At 38.9% G+C, this 19,232-nt stretch overlaps 2 protein-coding genes across 2 annotated transcripts; one reads left to right on the forward strand and one right to left on the reverse strand.

The window, feature by feature from the left end:
* Positions 1 to 3,104: 3,104 nt before the first annotated feature.
* Positions 3,105 to 4,082, reverse strand: LOC146655547 (otoraplin-like). Its single transcript, XM_085428788.1, has 4 exons — positions 3,914 to 4,082; positions 3,652 to 3,791; positions 3,279 to 3,389; positions 3,105 to 3,170 (listed from the first exon to the last, which is right to left on the reverse strand). The coding sequence occupies exons 1-4, from the start codon at positions 4,080 to 4,082 to the stop codon at positions 3,147 to 3,149; spliced, it is 444 nt and encodes a 147-aa protein (XP_085284914.1). The 3' UTR covers positions 3,105 to 3,146.
* Positions 4,083 to 6,791: 2,709 nt separating this feature from the next.
* gtpbp2a (GTP binding protein 2a) lies at positions 6,792 to 18,159 on the forward strand. The gene is made up of 12 exons (XM_085427958.1): positions 6,792 to 7,211; positions 8,187 to 8,213; positions 8,558 to 8,742; positions 8,854 to 8,962; positions 9,053 to 9,250; positions 9,479 to 9,653; positions 13,983 to 14,202; positions 14,332 to 14,467; positions 14,713 to 14,771; positions 14,870 to 15,041; positions 15,218 to 15,382; positions 16,167 to 18,159. The coding sequence occupies exons 1-12, from the start codon at positions 7,017 to 7,019 to the stop codon at positions 16,326 to 16,328; spliced, it is 1,803 nt and encodes a 600-aa protein (XP_085284084.1). The 5' UTR covers positions 6,792 to 7,016; the 3' UTR covers positions 16,329 to 18,159.
* The last annotated feature ends 1,073 nt before the right edge of the window (positions 18,160 to 19,232 follow it).

The raw sequence follows: 19,232 nt of genomic DNA on the forward strand, positions 1-19,232 counted from the left end.
TTATATTTTAGATATACATTTATTTAAAAAAAAATCCCCTCTTGTCCCTGTTGTCCTTCAAGCTTGGGTCCTCTACCAGAGGTCTAGGAGCTTGAGGGTCCTGTGCGGTATCTTTGCTGTTCCTAGAACTGCGCTCTTCTGAACAGAGATCTTGGCTGCTATTCCTGGGATCTGCTGGAGCCACTCGCCTAGCTTGGGGGGTTACTGCACCGAGTGCTCTGATTACCAGTGGGACCACTCGAGCTCTTTTCTGAGCCCTTGGTACTTCTCTAGCTTCTCCTGTTCCTTCTTCCTGATGTTGCAGTCATTAGGTATCACTACATCTATCACTACAGCCGTTTTCCTTTGCTTTTCCACTACTACTATTTCCGGTTGGTTAGCCGTCTGTATCTGGAAGTCCCAGGATCTTAGCTCGGTCATTCTCGACCATCGGATGTCTCCCATTTTGACCTCGGGACTTCCAGGCCATACTTGGCACAGATATTCTGCTGGCAATTTGGTTATGACGTTCCATCTATGCCCTGCCTGCGAGCATCATGCACTTATGTGCTGCAATGTGCTGAATTGTCTCAGCGGCATCTTTACACAGCATGCACCTGGGATCTTGCCTGGTGTGGTACACCCCTGCCTCTATGGAGCTTGTACTTGGTTGCGGCCATCTTCTTGATGTACTTGTGGATGTTCATTGTCTCCTCCTGGTCCGTGGTACTGATACTCACTAGCCCCCCAGCATCCTTCCTTCCACTTAGCTCATATCCGAGGTAGGCTTGGTTAGCATGGGGGGTCTAGCTCGGGGACCCTTACTGGATACAAACGCCCTGGTTGGGAGTCGAACTCACGACTCCTGTTTCAAAGGCGTGGAACGGTATATACTATTTTTATCTTTTTCTTTCTTTCTTATTATTTCTTTGTTTTTGTTTTTTAAATGTATCGCCACCAATTGGATCACATAGGCAAGCAAAGCATTTTTTGGCCATGGCAACTTTGGAAAATTCTAAAGGAAGATGCATATCACGTCTTAAATGTCACACTTCGCTGGCAGCCAGCCCCGAGGTTGTTGATTTCCAAACTCCACGGGGCACTATGCCGCTGACCGCAGAGGTGTGGGTGGGATACAAGGTGGAAGGAGGAAAAAAGTGTTTCTTGCGTTTGCCAGCTGCTCCTTTAGCTCACACAGAAGAAACACACAAACATGCACATACATCAATCTCTTGTGTCACAGTTTCACTGCCTGTCACCATGGTGACACCCTAAAGCTACAGCTGTCTGACAGAAGACTGACTGAACTTGCCGTGATTTGTGAATTTTGTGGTTTTGCATAGGCTTACACAAATACTCTCGCAACTTCAATTGGCAATCAGCTGAAAAAAGGCAGAGTTTTTCTCCTCTTTAGGTCAATTGTTAATAACAATCACATTCACATTCATCATCCACTTCCTCTGTGGATGCTGTGCAATGATTAGAATTTCATTCAAATATGAACACGTATTAAAACAGATGTTGTTTTCCTTCAGGAAATGTTTCACTCTTCTCTTCTCTTCTCTTCTCTTCTCTTCTCTTCTCTTCTCTTGCTCTATCAGACCCTTGCCCCAGGCATGTTTTTTTCTGAGTGACATTCACTGGTGGCACATATAAAGCAGGTTAATATTGATCTGGGCTGAGCAGGTGATGGGTTAAATCGATTATGTATGTGACAGCCCTATTTCCTAAACTTGTAAAGCTTACTAAAGAATGCCTCCAGTCAAACAGAAATAAACAAGATGAAAATGCACAATTTTGCAGTAGTATCAAAAAAATCTGTGCATTCAGTAGTGATGTGAGAGACTTCTTGAGATGGCAGAGACACTAAATGGCAGCTCTGAAATGCATGAACTAAATCATAGAGTCTTCCTTTATCAAAATGAAATGTCTAACTTTGATAATCCACAGTTGGAAACGTCAAAGAAAGATTTGATTGAGATGTTATATTCAGCACTTTATCTGGGTGGGTACTGTGACGCAGAAATAAAAAAAAAAGACTGATGATTCAAAACCAATCAAAAGGAGATTTAAATCATCCTTTGGAAAGAGTCTTAACAGCGACAATATGCCAGGCCATGTTTAATCATGACAGATCTTTAGAAACTGCGTGGGCGTGTGGGAGGGTGGGTGAGTGCAGGCAGAGAGACAGACTGGAAGACAACGTGCACTCATTTCATACATCGTAACATTTGGGCATTTTAGCATTTTTATTTTGTATAAAAAAAAACGTGGCACTATTCTTTTTTTTTTTTTTTTTGGAAAAGCGATAACAGTCATAAAATGTGAAAGGGCAATAAGCAGCCTTTGTGAGCTTTTAAGGATGTCTGACCTGGGTATTTTTCCAAATCACCATGAAACATCTAACAGAGCTTTTAGTAAAGCAGGTGCATTTTTAGAAAATGCATTCATTTATTTGAAAATTACCACTGTGTTTCTGCTGCTCCATCAAAACATGCTGTCATGTTGTCTCAAATGCTGGTAAAATAAGAATACCCTGATAAAAACAACAACAACAAAAATACTTTAAATAGTGTTTTATGTATTTTTGTCACATATAACATCTTTGGATACTTACATTTTTTCTCTATAGGATGAATAAAAATGTAAAATAGAATCTGAATTTAGGCCTTCTGTCCTGAGCTCTTCACACCAGTCATGATACTTTTTTTTAAATTACTTTTTTAAAAATTAATTCTATTAGATGACATTTCTTTTGAGAACATAGTGGAGTAGAACATAGTAGAATGAATGAAAAGTCAGGATTTTATAAGATGTCTCTGATAACACTACCAAGAAACCTTGACTCCAATAAAAAAAAAGACTGTAAGCTTTAGAAAACGAATTTAATCATTTTCACAGCAGCTATTTCTCAGCATAAGCAGCTTCAAGCCAGTTTCTAGATGTGTAACAAAGACAAGTACAATATAATTGCAATTACTAGTCAAGAAAAATCATAAAAAAGGTGTCTGGAAAATTCATTTCTTTAACTTTTATATATTTATATAATCAAAATGTTGGAATAATATAGACAAAAAGACTCATTGAGTTAATGTCTGCATACTTTGTCCTTTATAAATGCCAGAGTTACTAACAGAAAGAGTTGACAAGGAAGAGGTTTCAGCCCCTTAATCGCAGTAGAAGTCCATGTCCTGAAAGACAAGCAAAACATCAGGTTCTACTTCCTAACATGGAATGGGGAAAAAAAAGTATTCATTCATTTAAAAAAAATGTTGCATAAAAGAATTCAATGTACTAACAGTTGTTTGGATCTTAACTGTGTTTTCTGTAAACCTCTGTGTCTCCTTCACCACAGTTGCAGGGAAGTATCCAATGATGCCCATCTGGTCCACGTACCGCTCACTGTAAATCTGCCAGCAAAAATAATATAACTCCAGCAAATTAGCATGCACCACACTCTATATGTATTATGCATAACCTTTCTTACAAAACTTGACATAATGAAAAGCCTGCTCGTTTCAGATACGGTGGACTCTGATATGCAACCAAATGTCTTTTCTTGTCAGAAAAGCCAGAAGGTTTGTGTTTGTTTACCACAGCTGTTGCACATCTTCTGTCTTTCACAACTCAAGTGTACAGTGCCATTAAACAGTGTACAAAATCTGCACATACGCTTCCAGACCAGAAGACTCCAGCGCCCTCTGCTGCAATGAGTTTGGAGTACACATAAACCACCTGACCCTTTCTGAGGTTGAGAAATCGGCAGTCAGGAGATATGAAGTAATCCAAGACTGTGGCCATGGAGAGAACATCTAATACAGCACAGGAAAAAATACAAAAGAAGAATGCGAAACATAAGCATCTACTGTTGATTTTGAAACGTGCTGCATCCTGCATGCTCTGCTATGCTTCTGTTTTTAATGCTCAGACTTACATGAGCACTCTGCATCTCCGCAAATCTTCTGGTCTGCTAGTTTATCCATATGGACAGCCCTCGTGGTCTGGTGGAGCAGTCCCACACACAACAGAATCACCAGTGGATAACCCATCCTCGCCAAAAGACCAAGAACAAGCGACTGTTGTGAGTGTGTGTACGTCCGCATGTGAATGCAGATGTTTGATGGAACTTAAGACTATAAAAATCACAAACACTTCTCTCAGCCAGGACAGAATGGGCTGAGCCCCTTCATCACACATCGACTAGCCAATCAGTGTCGAGTCTCAGAAATTCCACACTCTGTAAGTATTCATTTCCATCAGGGGAGTTGGCTGACTTTTCTCAATTCTCAGCCTCTTTGCAGAAAGAAAGTTTGCTGTAAACTGTAAGTGTTACACTCTATAAAAAAACACATTCGTAAGCAGTAAAGGCCTTTAAATGCTATTTCTTTACAGTCAACCAGCTTTAAGATTTATCAAATCGATTTGACCATAAACCATCTTCAATAAATATGCAAATAAAGTACTGTTCAAAAGTCTTATGCTACCACTCATCCCTTTTGCCTCCAAGAAGCCAGACTTTGTTGTAATTTTTTAAGTTGTCTTGAGGACTAGTTCTTTAGTTTTCTTTGTAGGCCTTTCAAAGGTTTTCTTTGAACACTGGCTGCTGACTCATTTTCTGTCCACTCTTTGCACCTGACTACTTTCACTGACCGACCTATGAATCACTGAAGCAAAACATGTTTACTTAACTCATAGAATCAACCAGTGTTGAGTCTACACATAACAGACAACTTCGCAAATAATCTATTTTAAATTGTATCCTTTTAGCTGCCTGTTGCCAAAACACATCTATTGTTCCCATGTCTTTAACTGAATTCCAGAATAATGCACAAGATAACACAGTTTGACAGGTATAAAATAGTATTTTTGCACCAATAAGGCAATTCCAAAGGCGCTATTAGCTAAAATCTTGCTGTATCTCGGCAAAGTGTGCAGTGTGTCCATTAAAACATTTGAAATTGGACAAGTGGGGGACAAAACAAGAAGCAGCCTACAAACCTGTCTATAGCAAATGAAAATCATGCTCTTAATAAACAGAAAAAGATCCACCAGAGACTTGACACGGGAGCTTAGATGTATATCTGGGCCTTCAGTTGATCCATCTACTGTTCACTGAAGCTTAATCATCAATTATCTCAGTGGAAGTGTGGCTGCTTAAAAGGGAAGCATGCTTGCATGCTTAAGAAAGGGAAACAGTTAGAAAACGCTGAAGTATGCCATATTACACAAGATCATCATCAATATGTAAAAGGGAGGTCAGGTTAGACGTACAACAGTGAGTGCCTACAGCCCTCTGTGAAACACAGCAGCAGTTGTGTTAGTGTCTTCTTAAAATTGTTGCAAGTATGATTGTAGAAAAGTACTATCAGATCCACCATGCAATGCCATTTCTGTAGTGTGGGATTTGCAATTGCTTAATTTTGGCAACGATCCAAAACACACTGAAAATGCCTGGATACAAACACATCAGCGTATCAGTCATGGATTGACCTACTGAAGCAGTGTGGGATCATTTTGATAGCGAAGAGAATGAAAGGCAGCCAACAACCAAAAGAAGAGCTTATAATGTCCTGGGGAACTATTCCAGAAGACTACTTAAAGAAACTGCAAGAAACCTTCCTAAGACAGAGCTCATCATCATGCTGAAGAATAAAGCGGCCATACAAATATTGACTTTCAAGCTGGTTAGACTTATAAAGTTTGTTTTTTTACCTTGCAAACTCTGTTTGCATTTATGTTTGCACACATTTCAATAAAAGCCTGCACCTAGTTCCCACTTTACTAGCAAAATATAAAGAAACAAAGGGTGACAAGACTTTTGCACAGCATTGTGATTCATATCGAGTTTGTAAAATGTTTAGCTTACACATCACTTCCTTTGGGTGTCGCTAAAGCGGCTGCAAAAAATATAGGTCAAACAAAATTACTAAATATTGTGTAAAATTGGGTACCCGATTTTACATTGATTTTAACTGTCTGTGAAACAGCTTATATCCAGACTTGAATTGAAAAACCTTGCGTATATGACGTGACGTGTAAAGAAATAAATCCCTTAATCTTAGCAGTACAAGATGACAAAATCACTAATTTAATATGTAAATACATAAATAAATACCTAAATGTAAATACCTTACAACGTTGAAGGTAAATGTGCTTGACGGTCATGAGGTTCTGGTTGAAATATAGTTCGATTGCAAATATAACAATGCCCAATCAAGTTTAATTTTTCAAATAGTAATCTATTTGAAAAGTTCAATGTTGTCCTTTCACCCACTGTGTTCTCGGGATCCCGAAGATTTTATATATAAGAGCTGTATTTTCAACACATCTTGTCTAACTTATGGTCAAGAAATCACACCATTTTACAATTCCCTCAGTTTCTTTTCGCTGCTTGCTGGATATCAATTCAACAAACCACTTTCAGTTTACCTGGCTAGATGATAATTGTTAGTAATTATGTCTTTCTTAGCAGCTGAAATAATGAAGTTGAATCTTCCCAGAAATACCATACAGATACAAAACCTGAGGTAATAAAGCCTCAAGGGCGTTGGCATGCAGGTCACATTCCTTATAATTAAACTGGTGACATATTTTAGATGTCATCAACTTTGTAAACAAGCTGGATATTACGCACTTATTTCCTTCATCTGATGCAAACCACTGAAAACCCAGTATGTTTACATCTAGATGTAGGCGGGTGGGGTTTAAACTGACATGCAATATGAGTAAATAGGAAAACAAAATGAACCTCTCCCTCGCGCTACGCAGTTATTTAAAACAAACGCACCATTGGCATTTGGCTGTGACGTAGGCATACTGTAAACTTAAAGCCGTAGTCTCGGCCGGTGCTGTTATTGTTCAGTTCGCGGAGTTTGGGGGGAGGGTATTGCTTTATTTTTTATTTTGGGGGCTGCACACTGCCATTATCGGGGTAATTACAACCACCCCAATGCCTGGCCCGAGGTATATATTATTTATATAGCGTCAGAATCTGTCTAAGTAGTTGTAAGCTAACAAGTTAGGTCCCAAAGTAGCCGATGGATGCGCGGGTATCGGAGTTATTTGGCTCAGGAAACGGACACAGCTCTGGATCTGGTGGTGTGTCCAGCGGCAAGCCTGCGAATGGCTATGGGGTAGCCCCCAAAAAATCCTCTGCAAAGAACAAGAAAGCAAAAGCTCGATTATCCCGCAACTTCAAACCAAGCAATAACACCCCGTATCTACCTCCAGAGGTAAGGCTAAAAATACGCGCACAATTAGCTATTTCGAGTTAATATTTCCCGGGCACTGGAAAGCCTGTCACTAAGAGTAAGCAAATGGATTTTTGTCTGTTGTAACGCTACTCGTAGGTTTGTCATTGTATTTCCTGTTTTGAGGGTTAGCTTCCCCACTATTGACTTGTCTTTGAACCTGCAGTGACACGTAGCTAGTCGGTACAAAGAAAATGAATGGTACCATTTCAAGCGTAGAAGTTTTGCGTTTGCTGTTGGCTTACGACTTTCTATTTACAGTAGTTTTGCAGAAATAGGCCTAACGTATGTTAATTGAAAGTTTTTTGATTAAAAAAATGCAAGTATTTTGCTAGCTAGCAAAAGAAGATCAGCTGTGTTTGTAAATAGGGGGCGGGTGCATAGCTCAGCCAGCCGACCTCTAGATAGTGATACTGTGAGTGTCTGACATTCACTCAGCCAAGGACTGTGTTACTACACAAAACTTTTTTTTTTTTTACATGTATTTATTTATTTATTTATTGTACAGTGACCTCCGTGTGTTGTCATTACCCACCAGCTGCGTTTTTTAAACGTGACACTTAATCCTAAACTGTTCTTTAACCTTTACTGATCATAAACTGCCCAGTATAAAATTGCTGTCAGCTGATCACTGAATATAACTAGGTCCCCTGTCATAAGTGATTACATGACAGATATTTTCGCGACTTGGTTTACCTTAAATGTATTGATTTTGACTTTTAAGCATGTGTATGTAATGTGTAATAACATATTAAGTCGCTGTGTAAGGCTAAGCAAGCGGTTAGCCTGTTTGTATAGCTCTCAGTGACTGCCTATTCATAGAGAACACTGACTGCACATTCAGTCAAACTGCTTTTCTTTTTCTCTTTAAACAAATCAATAGTCTGTTGTCTTCCTTACAGTTTTACAGCTGTTGTTTCTTTTCTGTCTCTCTTTGTTTTACTCCCTGTCTCTTAGGCTGAAGAGGGAAATATAGAGTACAAGGTAAGCAAATTAGCTGTGACGCAAAGTCTTTGTTTTGTTCATAGAGCTAAAATGCTTTACATAACACCATAAAACTGATTTATATATGGATCAATTCTTGTGATGTGGATGTTATTGGAAATTTATCAGTATGCAGTATGTGTGAATATATAGGGGCAGTCTTTCCATTGAAATATAACACCACTGTGGATTAAGTTAATCTCTAGTTACTAGAGCATTTGTAGTATCAGGACAGCCGCTTCTTGTCAATATAGAGCTTTTTTATTGCCTTGGTCCTACAGTAATCATTTGTTTATGTCCAAAATAGTGTTGAGTACTAATTAGTAATTTCTTTTCTTGAATAGCTCAAGCTAGTGAACCCCACACAATACCGCTTTGAGCACTTAGCAACACAAATGAAATGGCGACTGCAGGAGGGCCGAGGTGAAGCTGTCTATCAAATAGGTGTCGAGGACAATGGCATGCTGGTGGGACTATCAGAGGAGGAAATGAGGGCTTCACTAAAAACGCTCCATCGGCTTGCAGAGAAGTAAGTCCAGTATTTTTATTCCGTTTACTGACTGATAGTTATTCTGCTGTTGTAGTTTACCTCATCTACCAAAACACAAAGAACTGTACTTACGTTTGTTTTTCGTGACAGAGTTGGAGCGGACATCACAATTTTAAGAGAGCGAGAGGTGGACTGTGACTCTGATGTGCCTCGTAAGATTGCTGAAGTTCTCATTCGCAAAGTGCCAGATGACCAGCAGGTTAGTGTGGCTACCTGCACATGGATATCTCTGGATGTTTAAATTCTTGGGCATTTTTAAGTCATTTTGGTGTTGTGTTTTTCTCCTTAGTTCTTAGACCTACGAGTAGCCGTACTGGGCAATGTGGACTCGGGCAAGTCCACTCTTTTGGGTGTTTTGACACAAGGTGAGCTGGACAATGGACGGGGAAGAGCGAGGCTCAACCTTTTCAGACATCTACATGAGATTCAGACTGGACGTACTTCGAGCATTAGCTTTGAGATTCTTGGCTTTAACAGCAAAGGAGAGGTGAGAAAACGTCCTCTATAAAATAATATATATTACACCTTATTTATGTACTTTTACATCAGTTGTGATAAGTAGCAAAGAGTAAATACATCCATTATATCATAATTTTTACAATTTTGGATGTTTTACTACAGATTCCTATTCTGATATATATTAAACTACTCCATCTGCATGAAATGTTAGTAACTGATAGCTAATTTTGTTTGTTTGTTTGTTTTCTTTTTTTAGGTTGTGAATTACAGCGAGTCTCGGACAGCAGAGGAGATTTGTGAGAGTGCCTCTAAAATGATCACATTCATTGATCTGGCGGGTCACCACAAGTACTTGAAAACCACCATCTTTGGCCTCACCAGTTATTGTCCAGATTTTGCAATGCTTGTGGTCAGTGCGAATACTGGAATTGGTGAGTATTAAAAACCCTCAGAGGTCCTTAGGGACATTTATTGTCTTTTGCATTTTTAATTTTAAACCATTTTCACTGTGTTGAGTGGAATATAGCCAAATTTGTCAAAGAATTTTCTTTTTAATTATATTTTATAATTGTGGTGTAAATTCATTGAATTAGCCTAAAATGGCTAAGCTACAGAAATGCATCCACCTTAGTCCCTTTGGACAAAAATGTCCACATTGAAACCCATTATAAACGCTATTTTTCACGCCAGAAAAATTACGGTCAAAGGGATCGTCAGGTTTCCAGCTTAGGTTTCGTTTTGGACTACAGGCCTTAGAGTTGTAATTTTTTTATTTGTCCACCGGGTGGCGCCCTTGCTTCACATTTGACCTCTGCTGGAAAACAGCGGGCTGCTTGGACAGACCTGCCGGAAATGAAGCCTCATCTCCGGCGTGCAGCAGCGGCTTCGCCCGCTGATCGGGCGGGACCATTTTTTGGTCCCTAGGACCATGAGAGGGTGCATTTTTTTTTTTAGTCAACAGGAAATGACGTATTTGTTGTCACGTGGTATCGGGCGTGTGTGCTGGAAAAAGGGGTCCCCGGTGATCGTGCCCCGGTAATCGTCGCGACTTACCCCGGCAAGATGCACTTATTTCGGCCTAGAGGAGGAGCATTTGCCGCCTGGAGACCATTTTCTGGTCCTGAAAAAAAAAAAAAAAGGCGATCGAAATGAATGTTGGTGCCAATCTTTAGTCCATCTAAAGGCCTAATTATAATAACAATTGAATATTACCTCAAATGTTTTTTTTGGAAAATATTCAAGTTTTATGTTTTTTGGGGCAAAAAAAGCAGTGCGCTCATGTGACGAAACCGGGATATAAAGGGTTAAAATCCGCGAAATGTAATTAAAACTTGACATGAATATTTCAAGGAGAAGTAGTTTTAAAAGACTGACCAATTTAAAGTGAAAAAAAAAATTAATATTTAATATTTTTATTGCACATTTTGGGGAATGGACATAGGCTTAAAGGTGGATGCATTTTTTTTTTTAATGTGCTCCTGCAAAAAAAATAATGGCAGGTCAAAATGAATTTTGGTGCCAATCTTTGGACCATCTAAAGGCCTAATTATAATAACAATCAAATATTACTTCAAATGTTTTTTTTGGAAAATATTTAGTTTTTTTGTTTTTTGGGCTAAAAAAAACAGGGCGCTCGTGTAATACAACTGGGATTTAAAGGGTTAAAACAACGAAAATATAATTAAAACTTTATATGAATATTTCAGGGAGAAGTAGTTTTAAAAGACTGACCAATTTAAAGTGGAAAAAAATATTAATACATAAGATTTTTATTGCACTTTTTGGGGAATGGACATTTATGTCCATTAGGGACCAAGGTGGATGTCTTTTTTAAGGATCTCCAAGGTTAAGTGAACGATTAAATTTTCTCCAAGTTCTATTCAAATGTAACTGTTGTTGTGCAAGATAGTAATGCAGTTTGCTGTTCTGGTTGAGAGATAGCCCATGTTTGTGTACACCATACCCCCACACTGTAGTGCACAGTTATGGCTTGGCACTTTGCTGACATGTGATAGCTGAGGTTATGCAATAAACCAACCTTCATCTTTGCTTGGCAGTGTAAGTCCCAAAATATCTCAGATATCATAATTTCAGGGCAGAGTACTTTGACCCACTGGGGATAGTGCTGCGCTCTTGCAAAGCTAGTGTGTATTTCAGCATTGCACTTGACAGTCACAAGAGGTTTTCTCAAATCTTGCAAGCATTTGGCCTTTTCGGTGGGGTTAAGGCTTGACATGTGTTTTTACCATATAACCAAAGATAAGAAGAGAATTCAGATAAGTTGATCAGGTGCTACACTCTTCCAGAGGCAAAAGAAACATGCTGATTTGCATATTGTTGTGATGCAAATCGGATCTTCACAGTCCAGCTTTACCCAAGTTCTTCCTGTATTTTTATTCTTCTGTAAAAATGAAATCACTAAACCTTACTTCAGTATTATGTTTCACATCTTGTTCTATTTATAGGTAATGTGTTATTGTATAATGTGCTCAACCCCAACATTTTCATGATAGCATTAGCTGACATTGAGTGCAGGAAGCTTGTATCCAGGAAGGACCTACTTGGAAACCTGAGCCTCCGAGACTCGTTGGTCAGCCTAAACAGCTTTCTGTTTTACATTTGAAAACATACTGTTTGATTATGTTTGCTGTTAGAGCTGAAAATATAAATATGAATAAGTGTTGCACTACAAAGCCGTTTGGGATTTACACCAACAATACCAGGTGGCACACCCTTAGACCATTCACCCATTGTGACACACAGCATTTCAGTGTGTATCAGTGAACACAGATAAGAACCCTTTGCTCAAGGCAAGAGACCATCTGGAAACAGTCCTCTATGCAATACACCAAAGTAATATATTATTATTAAGAAAGCTGTAGTTTTGTTTACGTTTCGCAAGTGGCACTAAAGCCTGTATAGGAAACCTGAGCCTTTGAGATGTTAGTCATTAAGTGCTGTAGCTCACATCCGGTTGGAGTTATTGGATGAGCTATATGCATCTGCTGTTAATGCATGGCTGTACTTTTGGCTTCTCCCTTACTCACAAGGGGTTGTTTCGCGTTTTTCATTTGGTAGATTTTATCCCAGATTTCCCGACACAGCCCCAAAGGGCTTTGTGTCACTTCCTGGGAGCGAACAAGAGATCTTTCACTTTTAGGCCGATATGAAAACCATGACATTACAGAGCCAATTAAAAAAATATATATTTTTAGCTGCTCTTATTATTCACAAGGGGTTGCCACAGCAGTTAGCTCTGCCTGTTTGATTTGGCAGTGTTTTTATGTTGGATTCCTTTCCTGACACAACCCTGATGGGATTTGTGTTTTCTTCCAGGGTTGAACTGCTATTTAAGCTTATTTTGATTATATGAGTTGACTGATTCCATGCCAAAATAAGTCTGTGTTATTTTCCGAGGCTGTTTATTTCTAAACAGTATTAAATTGAAATACTGCAATTTCATAAGCAGTTAGTTTTAGTGCTAACGCAAAAACATAACTGATTATTAAATATTAAAAAATACTAAAGGGTTTATTGGGCACAGTCAGAGTATAATTAAATGCTTCAGAAAGTCCTATCTGTACTCCTTGTTTATTTACACTGTTCTGCAATGGTTTGTCTATCTTTGAGTAAATAACTAATAACACTGTCAGCATCAAACGAATAACTACACTCAGTAAAAATAAAGGTAATTTAAATAATTTGTAACAACAGGATAATACATTTATTTCTGATTTTTAGCAAAATAATTAAAAACACATTAAAGTACAATGCATTTTTTTCATAAAAAGGGCATGGATAAATTAAGTTCCTAAGTGTATATTTGTTTATACTTAAATAACCCTTATTAATGCAGCGTAGGCGTTACTGTGTTTATGTGGGTGTCTGTTCTAAAATAGGACGTGCAGGGAAAATGGGGTCAAGAATGTAGATAGGAAGGGACATGCCGTCTGCAACCCAAGAACTACAGCTTTAATTATGAAACAGCGTAATGGATCCGTGTAATGCATAGGGCTTCTCTTGGGTTGTAACTTTTAAGCTAAGAAGCCAAAGGGCGAGTAATCTTTTTGCATCATTTAGTTATGCTTTACTTTTTACTGCACTGTGACACATTTACCTCACCTCAATTTTTTTTTCAAAACTCAGTTTGTGTTTTTCTGAAATGTGAATCTTCTTGAGACCAAAATTAAGAGAACATGAGAAGTCACTTTGTTTAGAAGAGCTACTATTTGGCACTCGTGGAAACATCAGAGACATAGTTACAGTATATGTTTGAATACTTTGAATCAGTCCTATCCTCAAACTGTTTCTCTAATGACATAAAAGTCTTTTATTGTGGTATGTGCTATATAACCCTTCGTGTATATAGTCTTTGATTTGCATTAAGTCTGGGTTTGTAGATAAGCACTCTTATGCTAAGCAATAGGTGTTTGAGACTCAGAGGGCAGCTGTTGTGTTTGTACAAAGAATAAATCCCCTGTTTGAATTGGCGTATCTTTTTAAATTTCTTGCAAAGTCTTATTTGGATTACCGAGTCAACAGTTGGAGGTTTATAGGTTGGATTTAGCTTAGGCAATAGTATTTACGTGTGTTTAGGAAGACTTCATCCCTTCTGAAAACATGACATTAAATAAACATTGCCTTTGTCTGCTTGCTTGTGAAAGCTATTTTTGGTGAACAAGTAGTAGGCAAGATATAAGCAATGCAAAATCCCAGGTAAATCCTCTTTCTTTCTTCCTCTCCTTCTCATTCTTTTCCAGCTGGTACCACACGGGAGCATCTTGGCCTTGCCATGGCACTGAAGGTTCCCATCTTCATTGTTATCAGTAAAGTGGACCTCTGCACACGGGCCACTGTTGAGCGCACAGTGCGGCAGTTGGAGCGTGTCTTGAAGCAACCAGGCTGCAACAAGGTGCCCATGGTTGTAAGCAGTACAGATGATGCTGTCACAGCAGCACAGCAGTTTGCACAGTCACCAAGGTATGAAACACACAAGTGCAGTTTTCCATTTAATAACATGCAGTAAAGTTTGCACTCCTTCTATAATAAATACTGTAAACAAAAACTGGAAAGTAATCATTTTTATTTTTTCCTGAAACTCTCTCTCAGCATCACGCCAATCTTCACCTTGTCCAGTGTTTCTGGAGAGAGTCTAGATTTGCTTAAAGTTTTCTTCAACATCATCCCTCCTCTGAGCAACAGCAAGGAGCAGGAGGAACTAATGCAGCAGCTAACAGAGTTTCAGGTCAGTCTGAAATAATTCAATTCAGTTCAATTCAATTCGATTTTATTTATAGAGCGTTAGTTTCCAGCAACTGTCGCCTTAAGGCGCTTTATATTGTAAGTTACAGACTCCACAACATTAAAATGAAATAAAGTTTGTCTGTCCGTGCAAAATGATCTTCTGGCTGTGAGCTACTGTCTTCCAAATGCACAGTGTAAATACACAGATTATTTTGATCTGAATGACAGCCATGTGCATCATTGCAGGTGGATGAGATCTACACAGTTCCAGAGGTGGGGACAGTGGTTGGAGGTACTCTATACAGGTCAGTATGTTGAAATTATTGTTTCATTACAGGTTAAGTGGGTTCTTTGTTTTTAACCCAGAAATCCCTCTGACTCGCTATTCTCTCTGGTCTTACAGTGGTATTTGCCGCGAAGGGGATCATCTTGTAGTAGGGCCCACAGACTCGGGTCAGTTCCACCAGTTGACCGTAGGCAGCATCCAAAGGAACCGCTCGGCATGCAGGGTGCTCAGGGCGGGCCAGGCTGCTACACTTGCTCTGGGCAACTTTGACCGCTCATTATTGCGCAAGGTCAGACTCAGAGCTTGTCTAAATTAGTGTTTTATTAGTTAATCACATTAAAAGTATAATATATCTATCTATTGGTTAATGTAAATTGCAGTAAAAAAAACTTGGAATTTGAAATCATTATTTTCATACAAATCTGAACTATGTATGTACACCATCCATATGTTTTCCACTTACAGGGCATGGTGATGGTGAGCCCAGAGATGGATCCTACCATCTGCTGGATGTTTGAGGCTGAGATTGTCCTGCTTTTCCATGCCAAGACCTTCCACAAGGGCTTCCAGGTTACTGTGCACATTGGCAATGTGAGACAAACTGCAACAGTGGAAGCAGTGTATGGCAAGGTTGGTCCATCCGCTGAGCTAAAATGCTCTCATTAACACAGAGAAAGTGAAAAAATGGTGTTTTCAAGGCAGGAGACACACTCATCAATAAATCCATGTTTGTCACAGGCTACGTGGTTTATTAACAGTGTGTAATGGCTGGTGACCAATGGAGTTAAATCCTCAGATGGGTGTTCAGATTTGTCGTGTAGAACATAATCCATTTCTTTCATGGTGAGCACAGTTGCTCCTCTCTTTTACAACAGAAGTACTTCCTTCTGCTAGCTACAAGCAATCTATTGCCAGCTACAAGAGTACTTAAAGATGTGAAAGGCTCTGGGTAGGTGTATCTTGGTTTTCTCACATTATCAGTCTTTCAAACCAGGAATCCAAAAAACTATTCTGTTTAGTGTCTGCTCTGAAATGATACAGCAGTGATTCAAAACAAGAGAAACCAAGAATTTTGATACAATCCAGAATTATAACAAATCCTTTCTGGGATTTTTTTAAGGACTCTATTGGCACTACAGAGCTATTTTATTTGTTTGTTGAGTGTGTGCCCTTTAATCTTAATCTTGGTGTCACTATTCCACTGATTGATTTTAAAATTAAATCTGCAAGTTTAAAAGTGCAATTATATATACACAGAAACACTCATCTTTCATTTAAAAGAACAGCCCACAGGTTAATTTCTAATTTAGTGCCACTAAAGCCTCTGCTGCTGTATTTGGCCCAGATCACCTATCTCATTAATAATCCTGCCTTTGTTTGATTCCTGTTCTCGTGCTACACCACTGTACAACAGGAGGAGCTGAGGACGGGAGAGAAAGCGGTGGTTCTCTTCAAGTTCATCAAGCATCCAGAATATCTGAAGGTGGGAGCAAAGATTCTCTTCAGAGAGGGGGTAACCAAAGGTATCGGGCACGTCACCAAGCTGCTTCCCATCGTCGAGTACCAGCCATCCTAAAGACGAGATGAGGATGAGCCCTAACATTCTTCAGGCAACCACAGAACCAAACACCGTCCCACCTCAAAACAGAGTGCTTTAAAAACCACCTCCTGCTTTCTCCAAAGGCCACGCTGCCAAGTTCCCTTCACAGTAAAAGCCTTTTTGCGCGATTCTGTTGTCTCACCATGTTCCAAAGCTTTGTCACCTTCTTACATTTTGTTCCTTAGAGCCTTTTCAGTACCTGCTGATATTTTCCATCTGCTTTGTGTTGTTGAGGCTTAAAAAGTGTTGCTTTTCTTGGTACTGATGAGAAACCTTTCATCCATATCTACAACACAATGACCAAGCATCATCTACCAAAGTTCGCTTTGGAAACTTTGAAAACTGCATTCTGGCCTTTACAACGAGGTGCTGCTCACACAGTTTACACCTAAATGCACTGTTAATACATACTTCAACAATATGCTCACATGCATATTTGCACTGAGGTATAAACGCCAGCGATGATATACCCGTGCCAGGTAACTGTTTTTATAAACTCAACAGTTGCAGGTATGGAATGATTTCACACCAGTGTAACACAAGGCGCAAGTGTCACCGCCTCACAGCGCAGTGTCTGTGCAAAGTGCCTGACTGACAATTACAAACTTTTATATGCTCTTAAATCATCTCCTTGTCATAGTAACTGCTGTGTGAGCAGGTCAGAAGCTTCATTATCTTGCGTTGAGCTTTGTTGTTTCATCACTTTTATGAAGATAACGGAGAGCATTGTGTGGTATGAAAAGCTAGAACATGGCCCAGTTTGTATGTCAGTCTGCCAGGATAACTCACATTGGCAATCACTTTTTAACTGTCACATTTATCAGTGAGAACTATTTTTTCTTTAATTCACAAGTACTGCCTCACAATAGGGCGGTAAGATGATAATGATCTTGCTGCCTGTCTTTCAAGTGCTTTAGTTACTCAGGTCAGTGTAGATATTGTATTAGACAGCATTCCACTTTCACAGAACGACTCCAGTGGGACGTTGTTGCTAATTTGGGTCGAAAGGAGAACTGATGAAAAACAGATACTCCAGATTCTCCCAAAGCGATGCGTGTGATTACACATTAGTATGTGGAACTGCCTACTGATGCAGCTTTATTTAAGAGCAATTATGTTAAAGGTACTTGATGTACTCTTCACTTAAGTTACTGATGTCACAAACTCGAAGGGGTTTAGCATAGTGCCTAATGGAACTCCTATTCAAGAAGCCTTCCATTACAGCCCATTGTTTTATAACTTAGTAAAAAAAATGAAGTTGGTGCTATTGGAAAACTTTTGATATTTAGAGGAAAAAAATGTAATAAGTGAACGTTAATTACTGCTCTGTTCACGCCTGCTGTTGGCCTCACCATCTGTCTTTCTATTGCATGTTGACGTGACTTATACGCGCATTCAAAGTTTGTATTGTTTTTTTGCACCGACATCATTGATGCACAGTGTGTGTGTGTGTGTGTGTGTGTGTGCAAGCAAAGACAGGTAAGCTAAGAATGCATTTCAACCAAAATATTTTATAGCATTTATAAAGAGTTCAGGTGTTAAAATTTGTTTTACCGCATCTCGGAAGATTTTTATAGATTTGTAGTAGTTCTGGATTTTACAATTCATTCAAAGATTTTTCAGTCTTCTTCTTAACACCAGCTTATTTTCACTCTTTTGAAATCCTTTGAAGTCAGTTTTCCTTTTAATTCAACGTGTATTTTGATCATTTTCTGGGTGAAATGCAATATTTATGTACAGATCCAATTCGTGTATTATGATGTACATGAATAAAAGTTTTATTGTCACTTTAGCAGCTGTTTAACAGTGTTTTTTCAAAGTAAAATGTGACATTGCAGTGTTTTAAACGATATATCCTATGTGAATAGATCATGACTTCCTTCACAATAGTTTTTTTTCCCTGGTTTGGCTCCTCCTATCCTGCTCTCCAGCTGATGCAAGAAAGTGCAAGCATAATTTAGCCATTCAGGTCTGTCAATGGCTCTACAGGACAATAAGTTCACCACTGCAGAAAACATGAAGAGGATGACTCATCTATTTATGCTGCAATTGCACTCTTTGGAGTGGCAATCATGTCAAAGGTTGAACAAGCCATTGGGTTGTCTGTAATTTATGCCATTAAAGCTGCAACAGGAAAAAAAATTCTAATACAATAATACAAAAACTGTAATTTGGCAACTGACAGGCCCTCTGACGTTATACGTCAGCTCCCTACCTGGACAACCACAGACACACAGAACCATGAACTACCACACACTTAGTGTATTTATGTTTTTACTTTTTTTTTTTATAACACTTTATATTACTCACCTGATTTGGGTTGATTAGACTTAACGAGTGGAAATGGCCTCCATTGTGAGCCAAAGCCTTAAACATTGCTTGAATTATAATATCATTAAAAGTTATTATGGAAATATTTGTTTATTGGGGGTTTTTTTGTTTTGTTTTTTACAGTGACACCAAAATCACACACACCCTTTGCTTTAATTCAATTAATCCAGCTGATACTTATTAGCTCATCCAGCTGAAGGGCCAATGAGCTTATGTCACAGTCAGGCATCTGTCCATACTGAACAATAATCCTTCCTCTGAGGCTATTGTTCAGATTTTACAATAACTCAGACACAATAATCATCTAATAGATCTTCAACCAAATTCTGCTCCGGGTCAGGGTCAGATGTGTCATTTCACAGGCAATAACCTGTGAATTGTTATGGATTTTGAGCCAGAGGAGCTGCTACATTATTGACCTGATTGATCTTTTATAACATTTCAATCTGCCCTCCGCTACATTATTTTATGAGTTATCAGCTCATCTTGTACCAGTCCATGATGTAGGCTGTGAGCTCGGCTATGGCAATATAAATTTACATTTGTGAA

This window comes from Rhamphochromis longiceps, linkage group LG13 (genome assembly GCF_057381845.1).
Source record: "Rhamphochromis longiceps isolate RC_006_pf linkage group LG13, R_longiceps_female_GT1.1, whole genome shotgun sequence".
Taxonomy (NCBI): domain Eukaryota; kingdom Metazoa; phylum Chordata; class Actinopteri; order Cichliformes; family Cichlidae; genus Rhamphochromis; species Rhamphochromis longiceps.